General features: G+C 40.9%; 1 protein-coding gene across 10 annotated transcripts in view; it reads right to left on the reverse strand.

Moving 5' to 3' along the window:
• The window catches only part of NUP210L (nucleoporin 210 like), an 87,841-nt gene that overhangs the window by 24,309 nt on the left and 45,079 nt on the right, over nucleotides 1-18,453 (reverse strand). For 6 of the 10 annotated variants that reach the window (XM_053908673.1, XM_053908675.1, XM_053908676.1 and 3 more), the window contains 13 exons: nucleotides 18,070-18,291; nucleotides 16,610-16,783; nucleotides 9,582-9,774; nucleotides 7,713-7,801; nucleotides 7,185-7,289; nucleotides 6,781-6,882; nucleotides 5,704-5,832; nucleotides 5,230-5,357; nucleotides 4,305-4,437; nucleotides 3,584-3,646; nucleotides 3,039-3,218; nucleotides 2,332-2,412; nucleotides 2,106-2,258 (listed from right to left, as the gene is read on the reverse strand). In XM_053908673.1, the coding sequence (XP_053764648.1) occupies nucleotides 2,106-2,258; nucleotides 2,332-2,412; nucleotides 3,039-3,218; nucleotides 3,584-3,646; nucleotides 4,305-4,437; nucleotides 5,230-5,357; nucleotides 5,704-5,832; nucleotides 6,781-6,882; nucleotides 7,185-7,289; nucleotides 7,713-7,801; nucleotides 9,582-9,774; nucleotides 16,610-16,783; nucleotides 18,070-18,291 (1,752 nt within the window). The remainder of the gene's footprint in view (nucleotides 1-2,105; nucleotides 2,259-2,331; nucleotides 2,413-3,038; nucleotides 3,219-3,583; nucleotides 3,647-4,304; nucleotides 4,438-5,229; nucleotides 5,358-5,703; nucleotides 5,833-6,780; nucleotides 6,883-7,184; nucleotides 7,290-7,712; nucleotides 7,802-9,581; nucleotides 9,775-16,609; nucleotides 16,784-18,069; nucleotides 18,292-18,453) is intronic. The other 4 variants (XM_019431222.2, XM_053908674.1, XM_053908679.1 and 1 more) reach the window with 3 other exon arrangements.

The following is an 18,453-nucleotide window of genomic DNA, read 5'->3' on the forward strand; positions in this document are numbered from 1 at the left end:
ACACTTCCCTCTGTGTTGTAACAATAAGGAAAATAGATGCTAGATACGTCTATAGAAAAGAACTAGGGTACCAACGATTATTCTCAGTGTTATTTCTTTTCAAATTCCCAACAACACAGGAACTCCTAAAGTGAACTCTGTGTATAGCACTCACCTAATTCTGGCAAGCCTCTGTGAGAATCTCATGTTATCTTGAAGTTCATCCATGGACAGAAGAATGGAATGAAGGAAGAGTTCCTAAATAGGTTCAGACAGTAGGGCCTGAATTGGGAGAAATGAGGCAATATACCCTCCGGAGCTCAGAGTGGTGGCAAGGAAGCAAGAGGATGAGAAGGAAAGTTCGGGCTTTAGGGCAGTGCTCACACTAGCTGACTGTCTCCCACGGCTTCACTCACCATTCTGGCCCAGACTGGACAAGGCCGTCGGGAAGGCAGGGCCGACACTAAGGCAGGTGTTGAAGTGGACACCTGCCTACCTTTCGGGCACTTGCTTCCAATCCTCTCTCTCCTGCCTTTTTGTTGTCCAGAGCCCTCAAGACCTTTCTTCTAGCTCTCCTTACTCACACAGAGTCCCAAGTTCCAAAATCACCTTTCCCTCCTCCCCTATATAAAAATTCCCTTTTCTTATATGCAGATCTCAATCAGTTGTCTGGAAGGAAGTCTTATGCTAAAGCAAAGCGGTTTATAATTGTTTGATCTACATGGTGACACCACAGTGCAGGCCGCCTCCCACATGAGGGGCGCTGGAGACCTTTCTCTTCCCATTTCACCCCTTGGTTCGCCTGTGCAGGGTCTAAGGAAGGAGGGGAGACTGTGCGGCTCTCAATCATTTCTTCTCTTGGAGGAGAGTGGTGCTTCATTTTTTTAAAAAATTTTTTAAAATTTCTTTTTAAAGTTTTTATTTATTTATTTTGAGGGAGAGAGAGCAGGGGAGGGGTGGAGAGGGAGAGAGACTCCCAAGCAGGCTCTATGCCATCAGTAAAGAGCCCAATGTGGGGCTCGAACCCATGAACCGTGAGATCATGACATGAGCTGAGGTCAAGTCAGACACTTAACCGACTGAGCCACCAGGCGTCCCTGAATGGTCCTCTAGATAAAGTTGGAGAAAGGGAGAGGTAGGACAGATGCAGAGGCCCAGGCCACCCTGTTCTCACACAACCCCTATTTGCTAGTCAAGAAGAAGAGTCGAATCCCTGTTCAGGACTCTGCCCAACTGCATACAGTTTCCTCTCTCCTCATTCCAAGTATAACTAGGCTCAGGGGACTCCATGACAGACAGGAGTTTCCCTAGACTACAGATCTAGGAATATTTTCAGAAGAGCTGCAAATAGATTTTGTAGCTGTTTTTTAGACTTCTCTTTTCTTTTTAGCTGGCTCCAGAAATACCTTATTAATCATAGCTCCTGTAACCCCTCTGTTCTCTCCCAAGTCCACCTCTGATTCTTCATTCTTGTGGGTACTGAGTCAGGACCTACTGGGTAACCTGGCCACAGGCTCTTCCTTCCAAGGACCTGGGTGGCTGCTTCTGTGCCCAGACCACCTTGGGCAAGCTCTCTCGAACTGATGCTCAGGTGACAGTGGGTAAAGTAGCATCCACCTTTTTCTTTTTTTTCTTTCTCAGGTTTCTGATTAAGGCTTAATGCTATGTGCATTAACACATCAAACGTATTTTCTTTTTTTAAGTTTATTTATTTTGAGACACACACGGGGGGGGGGGGGGGGAGGGGGAGGGAGAGAGAGAGAATCCCAAGCAGCCTTCATGCTCAGCACAGAGCCTGATGTGGGGCTCGAACCCACAAGCCGTGAGATCATGACCTGAGCTGAAATCAAGAGTTGGACACATCACTGACTGAGCCACCTGGGCGCCCCATCAAAGCTATTTATCACCAAGTAGAGGCTCACCTCAGACACACTGCAGGTTCAGTCCCAGACCACCACAATAAAGTAAATATTGCAATAAATTAAGAAAATGAATTTTCTGGTTTTCCAGTGCACATAAAAATTATGTTTGCACTATACTATAGTCTATTAGGTGTGCAATAAATAGCATTATGTCTAAAACAATACATATATCTTAATTAAAATACTTTATTAAAAAATTCATACCTCCGAATGCCTGGGTACCAGATCCAATACATCTCTTTTGCTCATGGACCAATGGAATGTGAGTCCGGGGTTGGCATTGCTGAAGGAGAAAGGAGTCTGGGTACTGGTCACTCCCAGAACATAAACTGGCATCTGAAAAGAAGTGGGGCTGTGCTGTACTGCTGTAAGCCCTGCCCAGCTGGCACTGCATTCCGGAAGGCACTGAGAATGGAGCCACCTGACTGACCTCAGTCGCTGTGATGAGTCGAGTGGCAGGTGCAAGGATCCTAACAGCCCGTAGCTGAACCACCTCAATGTGTACTTCATCCTGTTCAACAGGGAAGCAAGCTTGGATTACAAGGGGCTGTCTGTGCAGTAGGCAGAGATGCTTATGATAACTACTCTGTGCTTATTTGGGGCATTCAACAACAACAACAAAATATGCTATAGATTGTTTTTGTTCCCTAAACAATTTCTTTTTTTTTTTTAATGTTTATTCATTTTTGAAAGACAGAGAGAGACAGAGTACAGCAGGGATGGGGCGGAGAGAGAGGGGGAGCACAGAATCAGAAGCAGGCTCCAGGCTCTGAGCTGTCAGCACAGAGTCCGACGTGGGGCTCGAACTCATGGACCGCGAGATCATGACCTGAGCCGAAGTCGGACGCTCAACCGACTGAGCCACCCAGGCGCCCCCCTAAACAATTTCTTAAGGATAGGGACTATGTCTTATAACAATGCCAAATACTCTGTGTTTTTGTGTGTGTGTGTGTGTGTGTGTGTGTGTGTGTTTTATACTAAAGATTACATATTTCCTACGCTTGGTTCAGAGGATGTCAGGTAAAGGACTCAAAGGGTTTTCCTGGGTTGCTGACACCCTCCTCATCACCACCCCACATCCCCCAATATGGTTCTCAGCTGGAAAAGTAGAAGCAGAGCAGAACAAAGAACAAATACCTGGGAAAACACAATGACTTTGCCAGTATCTTCATTTACTGTCTGGATGGTGCCATGGACCACAGCTGTGCCAACTACCTTCCCCGTAACCTGCCCCCTCCTATTCACAACAGCCACAGTCTGGTTGCTGATGGAGAAGTGAATGATAGACTGGGGCTGGGGGCCACCTTCAGACATTACCTGGAATTTAAACATGCCAGTGAATGCCTGGAACATGGGGAGAAATCATATCTCTTTTCCCAATGTTTTGTCCAAGCAACTTGACCTCTTATCTTCCCCCACTTCCCAAGAGACATATCCCACATCAACTCAAATGCAGAAGAAATCCAAGTGCCACACAACATCTATGGGGTTCCAAGAGGTAGGTTACACCCTGTTCTTTAGGGGACAGGAAAGAACTAATTTTGTTCTTTATCAGATCCTGCTGTACTTGGCTGGGAGTAGACAAGAGCAGGCCAATAGGAGGAAGGGTGTGTTTTGTGTTGGAGTGAGGCAGAGTGGGGTGAGAAGAAAGGGTGAATTGTATTTCCTGTCTCTGAGATCACCTGCATCATGTTGGTTGGAATCAGTGTCATTTTCTCTGGAACAAGTCTGAATGGAGGAAACACCTTGAAGAAGAAAAACACAAAGATAACAGGGATGGACTAGAGTCAATTTTGTAACAAATGATCATGCAGCTTATTCTAGGGAAAAAAATCCTATACACAGATGTATTTTACTTCATTTATAAATATAAATTTTATTTACAGTAGCAAAAAATTATAAATGAGAATGCTTAAAAATTATATATCCACTTATCAGAATAAAAGTGGTCATAAGAGAGAATCGTAAAATGCTCTTTCAGGTACCTATCACCCAGCTTCGACAACTACCAATGGCCAACAATGAGCTTTTAATGACATAAAAAAATACTTTTGATATAAGATTAGAATGAAAAAAGAACCAGTATGATTCATCCATGTTAAAATAAGCATGGGGAAAAAGTGAAGGAAATACACCAAAATATTAATAATGGTTGCCTCTAAGTAGTGGAATTATAGGTGATTTTCATGCTGTGTATTTTTTGCCTTCCAAATTTTCTACAAGAAGCATATTACTTTTACACAGAAAAACAAAAACCTAAAGTAAATTACATATTGCTTTAAGAGTCAGACAACTATCATTTTCTTCCATCAAGTGATTTTTAACTTGTGCAAACTAAACAGAAAAAGATGAATAAAGGTAAATGAGCTGAGGTATGGATTTTGGATGAGATGGTTTCCTTACCTCAATCTGGCGAGGGGGTGATGTGAATTTCCTCCCCATCTTGTCCCTGGCAACAGCCACAAGTGTGGTTTGCCCAATAGCAACAGCTCGAAGGATATAATTTTCAGAGTATTTATCCTGCTCCTCCATGAGCCTACAAAGACACATGTGTTTTTAGGTAAGAAAGATTTGATTTTTTAAAAATGTTTTTATTTATTTTTGAGAGAGAGAGGGTGTGCGTGAGTGGGGGCAGGGCAGAGAGAGAGAGAGAGAGACACAGACAGAGGATCCAAAGTTGGGTCCGTGCTGACCACAGAGAGCCCCATGCGGGGCCTGAACTCACAAACTGTGAGATTATGACCTGAGCTGAAGTCGGACACTTAACCGAGCCACCCGAGAAAGATTTGATTTTAAGAGCAGCCAGTTATGCTTCTTTCTAAGATGCTTTAATTAACATTTTCTGTTCATTTTAACTGTAGTCAGAGGGAACAGCCAGAAAATTAATTTCCAGAGTCAAGACAAAGTTCATGGCAAAGGCAGAAAGCTCCTGAAGGCCAAATATTTATTCCAAGGCTCCAAAGGAATAAGGGCAACGTTGCAAACGCTGGCGAAACTGCAAATCCTAAGCCGCCCTGGATTCTCTGTACTCCCCTTTCACAGAGGGGAGTACCAGCACCTCTGCTTCTAGGGAGATTTCTGAAGGTCCTCTGTCTTGAAGCACCCCAAGGGCTATCATCCAAGAAGTTTCATGAGATGGGAGTATTCATGAGATGTGTCGATCTGTCCCACAAAACATATCTGAGAACATGGAAGGGGCACTTTGTACAGAGCTGGATATGGGGAGAGTACGGGCTGAAAGGCCCTGGGACAGAAAAGGAGAGAAGAACACAGGGAGAGCAGGCGCTTGGTGCTCAGCCTGGGGAGGAGGCATTGAGGTGGCACTCACGTCAGGGTGACGATGGCAGAAGCCAACTGCAGTTTAAGCTCCATGTTTCTGAAGTACTTATTTCGGAATGGGCGTTTGGAAGGACTGAGAGCCCTCACAGTTACTAACACAGTTTTACCTATTTCAACCTAGTTGTTAAAAAAGAAAGGTAATTTTAGTAGGAGTATGTCATTCACCAAGGACAGTCTAATAACTCTTTGAGGGTGACAAAGTGTTTTGTTGCGCTGAATGCTCCCGGTCAGGTTTTGATCAAATGGCCCTAACCCATACGTGCCGGTTTAGCTGCGAGTACTGTTTATCTTATATGTCGGAGCATTGTTCTTTAAGGACAGGTATTTCCATGAACATCACTGAAGGTCCTGGTGCACACACAGGAGCCACATAGACTACGTGAAGTGAGGCTACAGGGTGAAAACGAGGCCTGCTTCTCTGATGCAACTGCTTCTCTGATGCAACACAGCAAATGTCTCTCACCTTATCGATCAGGTCAAGCTCCAGCTCCTGTATGTCTGACACCCTGAGGTAGGCCACTGCTGGACCCAAGAAAGCTAAGCACAGATCATAGACCTCCAAGGTGAGAAATCCAGGATGTACTGGAACTAACTAGAAGGAAGAAGATGGGAGCTGGGTAAAGAAGCACACGTGCCCTGAGCATAATCAAAACAACTATTTTCACTAAAAGCACGAAATACAACAACTTACTTCCTTTGTGATGGGAACTGAGAGGTCACATTACATGTTTTAGGCACAGCACAATATGCACCCTTAACAAATACTAACTGATAAAGAGCAAAGTTTAAGTTGACTGAATTGAGGCAAAATACAACATACATATCCAGCTTCTTAACTACGAATGGGGAAAGGATTTCATGAAGAAAATCCAGTCCATTTATGCTGAAATCACCAGTGCAACGGGGGCCATGGGGCGGGAGGGAAGCAGTGGGAAGACCTGGTTTTCTGTCCTGTGTTGTGGGTCCTGCCCAGCACGGCACCTGCAAGCAGTGCTGAATCCACCCTCTTAAAAACAAACATTATGACCAAGGTAAGTTACATTCCTTTGAGCTTTTAGAAGGAAAGGAAATATACACTTATGCTAATGTAAGCTATTATTTTTATTACTAAAAGTCAACTAAAAGCAAATGCCTTGGCATACTGACTACAAAGATAGCTTAATATATTGAGTTGTCATATCCTGGCTAAAAACATTGTATCCTCAGGTTATAAAGTCGACAGCACATCTAATTAACCACCCTTTGAAATTTATAGAAACGAACCCTCTTTTAATGAAAATCTTACAATTAGATGTCTCCTATACGGTCTCATTTTAACCAGAAGCAAAAATTGCCCAGCTAGTTGAAGGAAAAAAAAAAAAAAAAAAAAAACAAAAAAAACCTTGTTTTTGGTTGGCGAATATATGTAGGTTAAAAAAAAGAGGCAAATGTTACTTTTATAACAAGTTCGAGACACACAATGGCATTTTTTCCCAATCATTTTCGTAAGAATGAGCTTCGACCTGAGACTATCAACCTGGGACCTATCTCTAGAACTTACCTGGATAGAGCTTTCTGCTTCCATGTAAGTGATGGTGACAATGTCCTGCTCACTGCTGTTGACCAAAAAATAACCAGATCCTTCCACAAGGCTAAATATTTCCTATGGAAAGATCAGACAAACAATATTCCATTTTATTCGGTTTATAAATAAGTCAAAGAAAGTAATTCCTAGCTACTGAAGGAAGAGTATGAGATTAAAAGATTAAGGTCAATGGACCAAAGACAAACTATGATTATTAAAGTATTACTACCCAAGGTATTACACGTGTGTTACATATGCTTATCACTGATTTTCAATGTGTAAGGGAGATTTTTTTTTTTATTGCCATACATTAACCTTAATAACCTAATACTCTTCCCCTCCAACCAGATCTAATTTCACTAGATCCCTCCAACTTCTACCTTCACATCAGGGTGGTTATAGATGGTGGCGTTCTCAGGCAGTATAGTTACATCATCTACTAGGAGCAGTTCCACGGCCGCAGATCTGGGCGAGTTGGAAAGTTCCTAGAAACACACAGGCACCACAAAGGTGAGTATAAACTTTTAATTCCTCAGCTGACAGAAGATCCCAATGTTCTTTCACATGCCAAAGATAACAGAATCAGAGAGGTGCATAGTTCTCAGAGTTAGTTATAAATGGATTTTTAAGTTATAAATAAATGACGTTTAAAGAAAAGCCTTAAATTTCAGTGATTTCCATTTCTTTCCTTTTTTTTTTAAATTTTTTTATTTGAGAGAGAGAGAGTGCACACGAGCAGGGGAGAGGGGCAGAGGGAAAAAGAGAATCTCAGTGCAGAGCCCAACATGGGGCTTGATCCCATGATCCTGGGATCACAACCTGAGCTGAAACCAAAAGTCGGACACCCAACCGACTGACCCACCCAGGTGCCCCTGATTTCTATTTCTAATATAATAGTCTCCACTTACCTTTGGACTTTTATTCTCTGAATAGCCCACAAAATTGACTCCAATGAGTACAGTCCCTTTTAACTGATGTACCTTAAGGACCTGATGACCTGGAGATATAGAAGAAACAATAACATGTAGAACACAAAAATGTCTCCAGAAAACCAAATTTTGCCCTAGTTTTTCCCAAATGATGTTTTATTGCATAGAGGAAAAACTACTTTGTGGGGAAATACACAAGAAACTGAAAACTGAGTTTTTGTGTTGACTCTGCCGCTATATTCCTAAGGGACCCTGAGCAACCACTTTATTTCTCAGCTTCTTTATTATTTAAAAAATTTTTTTTTACAGAAACAGTTTTTATTCTTTTAAGCTTCTTTATTTTGAGAGAGAGAGAGAGAGAGAGAGAGAGAGAGAGAGAGAGAGAGAGAGAGATTGAGAGAGCAAGTGGGCAAGGGACGAGAGAGAGGGAGAGAGAGAATCCCAAGCAGGTTCTGAGCTATCAGCATAGAGCCTGGTGCAGGGCCCAAACTCACAAAACTGAGATCATGACCTGAGCCGAAACCCAGAGTTGGACAGTTAACCACGGAGTCAGCCAGGCGCCCCTCCTTGCTACCATTTTTTACACTAACTATACCATACTGTTACAGTATTACAGTATTATGGTATTAGAGCATTACAGTATTACATACACTTGAGTACTATGTTTCCACGTTCCCAAGCTCTTAGACTTGTCCTATGGGTAAGTTTCCTGTGGGTGGGGAGAAGGCTGAATCTTTACTTCCCCTTCTCTAGTGTTTCTTATTCCATGAATGGATATACCATCCGTCTAAATGCTCATGCCAGAAATTTAAAGGTTGGCCTTTGTACCCCTTTTTTCTTCACCTTTGGGACTGATCTGTGGTAGACTGCCATATAATTGTGCCTGCTGGTATCCATGCCTTTGAGTAGTTCTCATCCACCTTGACTCTGGTTTTGGCAGCTGACTTGCTTTGGTGAAATGGCAAATGTGATACAAGCAGAGGCTTGAGAAGCAATTACATATGAGGGCTCGCTGGCCTCTCAGGACCTCTGCTTGTTCCTCTGGCCCTTCTGTAGGATTCACTCACTTTATTTGGCTCATTTTTCTGTCTCCTCTTTCTATTGCCCCTGCAATGTTAAGGTCTCAGTGTCAATGTTACTTTCTCAGGTGGCCTTCTCTGTTCTGAACTAGGTTAGGTTCTCCTATTGTAAATCTTAAAGCACCTCATAGCTGCCCATCAAAACACCTAACACAGTTGTAATGTTTGAAGTCTATTAAGGCAGAGGCCGCGACTATCTCACGTACCACTCCACCTTCAGGTGCCTAGCACAGGCCCTTACATTTAATAGCACCCCAGTAAATATTTTCTAATAAATGAATAAAATTTTCATTATTAGGTAAATAATAGGCAATAAATATATTTTAAAAAGTAATTTTACATTCTTGTGAGAAATACTGCATCCTAGACCCTAGCTTTGCAACCAAGGAAATCTACATTTATGTTTGCTAAAACATACAATAATCAAAGATGAAAGGAGAGGTATGATAAAATCTAAAATAAACTGTCACCAAGGTGCCTGGGTGGCTCAGTCAGTCAAGTGTCCGACTTCGGCTCAGGTCACGATCTCGCGGTCCGTGAGTTCGAGCCCCGTGTCGGGCTCTGTGCTGACAGCTCAGAGCCTGGAGCCTGCTTCCGATTCTGTGCCTCCCTCTCTCTCTGCCCCTCCCCCGCTCGTGCTCTGTCTCTCAAAAATAAACAAACATGAAAAAAAATATATATAAATAAAATAAACCATCACTCAAGGGGAATACTTAGTGCAGAAACATTTAGCAGGTTATGTGAAAGGGTGTGTAAGTCACCATAATACCATGCAGCCGGGTCTGTCCACTGCCATCATCCTTTGCTACCATCTCCACTGAATTATAATCTTCAAAATGAGCTAGTGTTTCATTTGAGGATTTCCATTCTAGCATTAGTGAACTGAAATTATCAAACTTTCTCCTGTGCTGATCAAACACTGCCAGTTCCAAGACTGTGTCCCTCAGGCTTGATACAGGAATCTGCATTAAAAAAATAAAAAAGAAGAAGAAAAGAAAAGCAAGGCGCTTGAGTGGCTTGGTCAATTAAGTGTCTGACTCTTGGTTTCTGCTCAGGTCATGATCTCATGGTTCGTGGGTTCAAGCCCCACATTGGTCTCTGTGCTGACAGCATGGAGCCTGCTTGGGATTCTTTCTCTCCCTCTTTCTCTGTGCCTCCCCCACTCACACTCATGCTCTCTCTCAAAATTAAAAAAAAAGAAATAAAAAAAGGAAAAAAACAACACAGGAGGCAGTAAGATATCCCTGAAGCTAGGGCTCATGTTTCTCCCAATCTATTTTCTTTGACAATTTTCAAACCAACAGATATGATGAAGGAATAGTATAATGAGTACCGAGACACATCTCACCTGGATTCACCATTTGTGTTATCTGTCTCTCCCTCTAATTTCCTACCCTCCAACCAAGTGTGTGTGTCTGGTTTTTTTTTTTTTTTTTTTTTTTAATGTTTGTTTATTTTCGAGAGAGAGAGAGAAACAGAGTGTGAACAGGGGAGGCGCAGAGAGAGAGGGAGACACAGAACCTGAAGCAGGCTCCTGGCTCCGAGCTGTCAGCACAAAGCTCAACGCGGGGCCCAAACCCACAAAGCACGAGATTATGACCTGAGCCGAAGTTGGATGCTTAACCAACTGAGCCCACTCAGGTGCCCTTGGGTTATTTTTTGCTAAATGATGTAAATATCATGACGCTTTACCCCTAAGTAATTTAGCATGCATTTTCTAAGAATGCGAATATTCTAAGAAAAACAGTATTAGCACACACAAGAATATTAATTCAGTTTCATCTAATATACAGTCAATATTTATTTTTCCCCAATGTCCCTCAAAGTATCTTCTATACCTGTGTTTTATTTTTGATCTAGATTTGATCTTGATAGATATATATTCTTATGAAACATATATAACATACATCATATGAAAGGATGACTCAACATCATAAAAATTTCAGTTATTCTGAATTTATCTATAAATTTAACATAATACCCACAAATATACCTGGAATTGAGGAAATCTATATCCAACAATTAGCTGACCACAAAGCTAACCTAGCAGAAACTTTGGTGGCCACAGAGGACAAAGAATACAGACATTACCGAACTAGTTCAGAAAAGGTTACTAAACCACTACCACAACAAAAAACAGTAACTACCACAAAACCTATTAAGGGGAACAATATGATTTCAGAATTGCTAGATTATGTTATTTAAAATGTCAACTTTTTGGGGCACCTGGGTGGCTCAGTCAGTTAAGCGTCCGACTTTGGCTCAGGTCATGATCTCATGGTTCGTGGGTTTGAGCCCTGCTTTGGGCTCTGTGTTGACAGCTCAGAACCTGGAGCCTGCTTTGGTTTCTGTGTCTCCCTCTCTCTGCCCCTCTCCTGCTCACACTCTCTCTCTCAAATATAAATAAACATTTAAAAAATATACAAAATGTCAAGTTTTCAACAAAAAATTATTAGAGATGCAAGGAAACAATAAAAGTACAGCCCATATATAGGAAAAAAAGCAGCTGACAGAAACTGTCCCTGCAGATGCTCAGACACTGGACTTACTAGACAAAGAGTTTTTTTTTAATTAAAAAAATTTTTTTTTAATTTAAGAGAGAGAAGGAGAGAGAGAGTGTGCAGGGGGGAGAGGGGCAAAGGGAGAGAGAAACTGCTCTGTGTTCAGTGCAGAGCTCAACGCCTGGCTTGATTCCATGACTCTGGGATCATGACCTGAGCTGATACCAACAGTGAGGTGCTCAACCCTTTGAGCCACCCAGGTGCCCCGAGAAAAAGACTTTTAGTCAACTATTTTGCTCAAAGAACTAAAGAAATTCATGTCTAAATAACTAAAGAAAAGTATGAAAATAATGTCTCATATATAGAGAATAAATAAAAGACCAAAATTAAATTATGAAGTTGAAAAGTGTAATAACTGAAATGAAAATTTCTCTACAGGAACTCAACAGCAGATCTGAACAGCCAGAAGAAAGAATCAGAAAGCTTCAAAATAAATCAAATGAGATGATCTAGTCTGATGAACAGAAGGAAAAAAGAATGAAGAAAAATGAACAGCATCAGAGACTCATAGGACACCACTGAGTGTGTTAACATATGTAAAATGAGAGTCCTAAAAGGAAAAGAGAGAGAAAAAAGAGGAAGAAAGGATATTTGAAGAAACAACGGCTAGAAACTTCCCAAGTTGATGAAAAACATTAAACATCCAAGAAGTGCAAAGAACTCCAGGTAGGATAAATTCAAAGATACATACATCTAGACACATAATAATCAAACTTTCCAAAGTCAAAGAGAAAGACAGAATCATAAAAGCAGAAAGAGAGAGGATTAACACCTAATTTCTTATAAGAAACCACAGAAGCCAATGATGAAAGAAGAAGACTGCCAGCTTAGAATTCTATACTGAGCACAATAATCCTTGAAAAATGAAAGAGAAATTAAGACACTCCTGGATGTAACAAAAACAGAAAGTCTTTGTTGCTTACAGGAGACCTGCCCTACAAGAAAGAAAAGGGGGTCCTTCAGGCTGAAATGAAAGGCAACTAGACAGGAACCTGAATCCCCATGAAGGAATGAATAAAGAGCCTGGTAAAGATAACTACATAGGTAAATATGCAAGACAATATAAACATACTTTTGTTTGTAGTTCTTTTTTTCCTGTCCCATTTAAAAGATAAATGGATAAAGCAATAATTATAAATCTATTTGATGGTCATGCATGTATAAAGACTATGACAATAATAGCACAAACGAAGGAGAAGAAATGGAGTTTAATAGGAACAATGGTTTTGTACACTATTGAAATTAAACTGGTATTATTCCAAACTAGACTGTTAAAGTTTAAGATGTTAAGTGTATACCCTAGGGCAACAACTAATAAAATAACCCCAAGTAATATATTAAAGGAAGGACAAGAGAATTAAAATGTTACACTAGAAATATTTAACACAAAAGAAGGAAGTGAAAGAAGAACAAAAAAGGCGTATGCTAAATAGCAAAATGGTCGATGTAAATCCGACCTAATCAATAATTACATTAAATGTAAATAGATGACACACTCCAATCAAAAGGCAGAGATTAGGGGCGCCTGGGTGGCTCGGTCGGTTGAGCCTCCGACTTCGGCTCAGGTCACGATCTCGCAGTCCGTGAGTTCGAGCCCCGCGTCGGGCTCTGTGCTGACAGCTCGGAGCCTGGAGCCTGTTTCGGATTCTGTGTCTCCCTCTCTCTCTGCCCCTCCCCTGTTCATGCTCTGTCTCTCTCTGTCTCAAAAGTAAATAAACGTTAAAAAAAAAAAAAAAATTTAAAAAAGGCAGAGATTAGCAGAATGGATAAAAAAAAACAAAAACAAAACCATGATCCAACTGTATACTGTGATAAGACATACACTTTAGATTCAAAGACACAAAGAAACAAAATATAAAATGAAAAAAAAAAAAAGATATGCTATACAAACAGTAACCAAAAGAGAGCTAGAATGGTTCTACTAGTATCAGAAAAAAAAGACTCGGGGTGCCTGGGTGGCTCAGTTGGTTAAGTGTCCGACTACAGCTTGGGTCATGATCTTGCTATCCTGTGAGTTTGAGCCCTGCGTCAGGTTCTGTGCTGACAGCTCAGAGCCTGGAGCCTGCTCTGGATTCTGTCTCTCCCTTTCTCTGCCTCTCTCCTGCTCGCACTCTGTCTCTGTCTCTCTCTCAAAAATGTAATTGAAAATTAAACAAAGAAAAAAGAAAAAAGAAAAAATAGACTTTAAGACAAAAGTTGTCACTAGAGACAAAGAAGGACCTTTTGTAGGGATAAAAGGATGTTTTATAATAAAGAAATGGTTTGGCTTTTGTCCTGAGTTCCTGAGAAGTAACCCCTAAACCCCTGGAATTTCCTGAGTAACAGGAGTATATCCATTATTCATGGTGGGGCTTATGGATCACACCTGACTTTATACTGAGATGATTCAGGATGGGCATTGGTCAGGCCAGAAAAACCAACCATATGACTAGAGGGATGGGGCTTTGAGCTGGCTGACATCAACCCAACTTTCAGGGAGGGAAGGGGAGCTGGAGTGAGTTCAACCACATGGTCAATGATTTAATCAATCATATTTACATAATGAAGCCCCTACACAAATTCTAGACACCAAAGCTCAGTGGAGCTTCCTCACTGGTGAACAAACACATCAATGTGTTCCATCTCTGTATCACACACAAACCTGACTCCATGAATAGAGGGCACAGAATCTCTAGATCTGGGACCTTCTCAGACCTCTCCCTATGTGTCTCTTCATCTCACTGGTCCTGATTTCTATCTTTTATAATAAAGCTGTACCTGTGAATCACTCTAACAAATTAATAAACCTGTAGTGGTTGTAGTAATCCCAAAATTTGTAGTCAGTTGGTCAGAAATGTGGGTGGCCTGTGGATACCTGAACCTGTGGCTGGTGTCTGAAGTGAGGACAGTTTTGTTGGGAACTGTACACTTAAAACTATGGAGTGTGAGCCAACTCTAGGCAGTTAGTGTCAGAATTGCATTGTTGTGTTGCAAAAGGTCAATCTACCCAAAAGATATAACCATTATAAATACATACGCACCTAATAACAGAGCCCCAAAAATACATGAAGCAAAACTGACAGAATTTAAGGGAGAAATAGACAATTGAACAATAATAGTTGGAGACTTCAACAGCCCACTTTCAATAATGGTAGAACAACTAGAGAGAAGATCAACAAGGAAACAGAAGACTTGAATAACACCATAAGCTAACTAGACCTAACATATCTGTAGAACACCTCACCCAACACCAGAATATATTCTTCTCAAGTGCACATGAAGTATCCTCCAAGATAGACCTGGTATTCAGCCACAAAACATGTCTGAATACATTTTATAAGTAAATACATTTATAAAAAGTCAATATAATATTTATATATAAATTCAAAAGGATTTAAATCATAAAGTATGTTTTCCAACCACAATGGAATTAGAATCCAACTGAAGGAAATTTGGGACATTCACAAATGTGTGGAAATTAACACACACTCCTAAATTAAGGACTGGGTCGAAGAGGAAATAACAAAGTACGCTTATTGTACACTTATTTATTTATTTTTAGTGTTTTATTTTATTTATTTTTTTTGTTTTTTTTTATTTTTGAGAGAGACAGAGCGCGAGCAGGGGAGAGGGAGGGAGACACAGAATCCAAAGCAGACTCCAGGATCTGAGCTGTCAGCACAGAGCCTGATGCAGGGCTCAAACCCACAAACTGACAGATTACGACCTGAGCCAAAGTCAGATGCTCAGCTGACTGAGCCACCCAGGCACCACTTGTACACTTTTAAGAGGATCAGTTTTATGGTATGTATATTATATTTAATTCCAAAAAAATAAATTCTAAAGTATGGAGAAATATGTTTGTAAATTGCTCCTAAATGGTTGCAAGATAAGAAGTTGTACTTTTCCTGCAAATTTTCTGTAAAATTTTTTTAAAGTTTATTTTGAGAGAGAGAGCATAAGCAGCGGAGGGGCAGAGAGAAGGAGAGACAGAATCCCAAGCAGGCTCTGATTCTTCAGCCCAGAGCCCGATGTAGGACTCAAACTCGAGATCATGACCTGAGCCCAGATCAAGAGTTGAACACTTAACCGACTGAGCCACCCAGGCACCCCGCAAATTTTTTATAAATTTAAATTACTTCAAATGAAAAATGTGACACTGAATGACAACTATACAGATAACTTTTATTCTTCTCCATCTAAGTGGATTTTAAAAAAGTAAATCATTTATAAACTTCAAATAATATTTCACATGGAATTTAGTTCTGAAAAAAATGAGTTCCTAACCCTAACATCTCATATTCTTGTTATTTTATAATAAAAAGACAGAATAGTATAAAAGTAAAAAACAAGAGCTTTGGAGTCAGACAGAATGTGCTGCTTTGTAGCTTTATGACTTTGGAGAAGCTACTCAACTCCCAGGAGCCTCGGTTTCTCCATCTCTAAACAGGAATAATTGGTTGTTCTGTTCTCTAAGAAATGACTTCTATTCTCCTATGCTTGGAATTAAAGTCCACCTCACTTAGTTTATAGTCTGATGTTCTAGTTTCAAGGTTAGAAAACTCATTTATTCCTCATTCCCTACTAGCCACGCTATTGCTTATCATTATTCTCCATGGGTCTGGAGTAGAGATAAATTCTATTACTTACCAATAATGCCAATAAAACATCTGTGAGGGAAAGATATTAACCAAACTAACTGGAAGTTTGGAGACATCTCCATTGCTTGTTGCCATAATTATAAGCTGACTATGTATCTATGTACAGTAAGCAAAGTCATTAAGTCATCAAATGTCACTAGGTGTAGCCAATTCTAACCTAGTTTAACCATCTCTTTTCAGACGCTATCAGGGAATGAAATGAATAACAAATAAAACAGTCTCCTTAACTTAAAAAAAATTTTTTTTAACATTTATTGATTTTTAAGAGTGAGAGAGATGAGCAGGGGAGGGGGAGAGAGAGAGGGAGACACAGAATCGAAAGCAGGCTCCAGGCTCCGAGCTGCCTGCACAGAGCCTGACGTGGGGCTCGAACTCACGGAGTGCGAGGTCATGACCTGAGCCGAAGTCAGCCGCTCAACCGACTGAGCCACCCAGGCGCCCCCAGTCTCCTTAACTTTAGTAAGACAACAATTGCTTCTCGGCCTTTTGGCTAAGATCAAGTGTAACTTTGATAAGACAAAAGCCATACTTCAAAGCATTTATCTCTAAGGCACAGAATACAAAAGTGCCAAATTAGTTGGCACCACTGTACTCACCAGTTGCTTGTTGTGCTGTGGCAGAGGGCATGGCTGGGCACCAGCTGGCACTCTGTACACTGGGGTTACTGACATGCTGGCAGGGTGGGCACACATGAAGCGTACCTGCACAGCCTCCACAGCTGGACTAGGGTTCAGGATACCTGGGTGATTTCCAATTCGGAATGTCAGAGCCTTTAAGGAAACAGCGGAGCAAGAGGCAACCATGAGTGGACACTCGATGTCAGCTGGGCCAATCTATACACTTTAGAATCGTTCAATCTCCAGTATAGGGTGTCTCCGGACATCATAACCATCATAGTTCTTAATCTATGCACATAGTTCTTGTGCTAAGAGAAACAAGGGTATCACGGAAATTTGTAAGCAAAGGGAACATTAAAAAATCTAATTCTGATCGATCACTTCAGTCTTTTCCTCCACCAAATCTTTTGTTATCAGTTGGTAAAAAGTGGAAAAACTATTCTGTGTTTCAACCTTTCTCTGGTGGAACACCAAATGAGTAACAGACCGTGGAGACAAAAGGTTAGAGGGCTCCAACAGGGGTGATGACTCTGACGCTGACAGCCAGCCACATACACAACAAAGTTCACGAGAGACTTTAGAAAGAAGCACAGTTCTTATTAATTAAAATCACATATCGATTTCTTGTGGGCTGGTTACACAGAGTCATACACTGAATTCTCAACCCCAGTCAAACTGCAAACCTTTGTTTCTGGTGTTGATAGAAGCAGGGCATAGCTGGGCGGATCCATCACTACCTCTAAAATAATAAAACTAATTGAACTGATAAAAGGCAATATACTATCTTATCTGCATAGATCTAACTGGTTCTTCAAAACTGCTCACCACTCACAATTGCTAATCAATCAAAATTGCTAATAGATGACTTTAACTTTCCCTTCCTTGCATTCTTTGGAGGTGAGGAACCATATAACATCTAGTCTAGACAACCAAGATTTGAATTATAGTGATAAAGTGACTGAAATAAGCTCATGATTACAAAAGAATCTTGAACCATTTAGTGAACTGTCAGAATTATCGAATGAGTAAAATCTTTGAGTACATTTAAAGGATTGCAGAAGTTTTTTTAAAAGGCCTGTAACTGGTAATTAGAATTTTCCTATCTAGTATAAATGAAATCTATTAGAATCTGAAAAGGAAAGGGAGCCCCTGGGTGGCTCTGTTGGTTAAGCATCTGACTCTTGATTTCGGCTGGCTCACGACCTCATGGTTTGAGAGTCTGAGCCCCATGTCAGGCTCTGCACTGATGGTGTGAAGCCTGCTCGAGATGCTCTCCCTCTTTCTATCTCTGCCCCTCCCCCATTCACTCTGTCTCTGAAAAATAAATAAATTAGCATTAAAAAAAAAAGAATCTGAAAAGGAATGGCTAGAAACACAAAAGATTTGTTGGAGTATTAATTGCTAAAAGAAATGTTAGGGAAAACATATTTTCTACTTACTTGTTCCCCTAAATCCAGGCACAGCACCCGGTAGATGTACTGGTTCTGTTTTCGCTTAGCTGGCAGCCGGACTTGTGTTAATTCAATTTTCTCTGTCTTCTCCATGCTCAACTCCAAAAAGAATCGGGAGGGCTCCAAGATCCATGGACACGGGCCCCCTTCAAATACCATTTCCTTTGCAGACCGCCATGTCACCAATGCCACTTCCACAGGGTTTACAGCCTGATGACATTCAAAGAAATTATCCTCGATTGGTCAACTCAACAGTTTTCTCAAGTGAAAAACTCGTAGATTGTTAACTCCCAAACCAGGAGACATGTACATGATGCCTCTCACTTGGAAGCTTCTCAACCCCTGTACTAATTTAGATCCTACCGATATATT

Source organism: Panthera pardus, unplaced genomic scaffold, assembly GCF_024362965.1.
Source record: "Panthera pardus isolate Hobbes unplaced genomic scaffold, ASM2436296v1 HiC_scaffold_21, whole genome shotgun sequence".
NCBI classification, from domain to species: domain Eukaryota; kingdom Metazoa; phylum Chordata; class Mammalia; order Carnivora; family Felidae; genus Panthera; species Panthera pardus.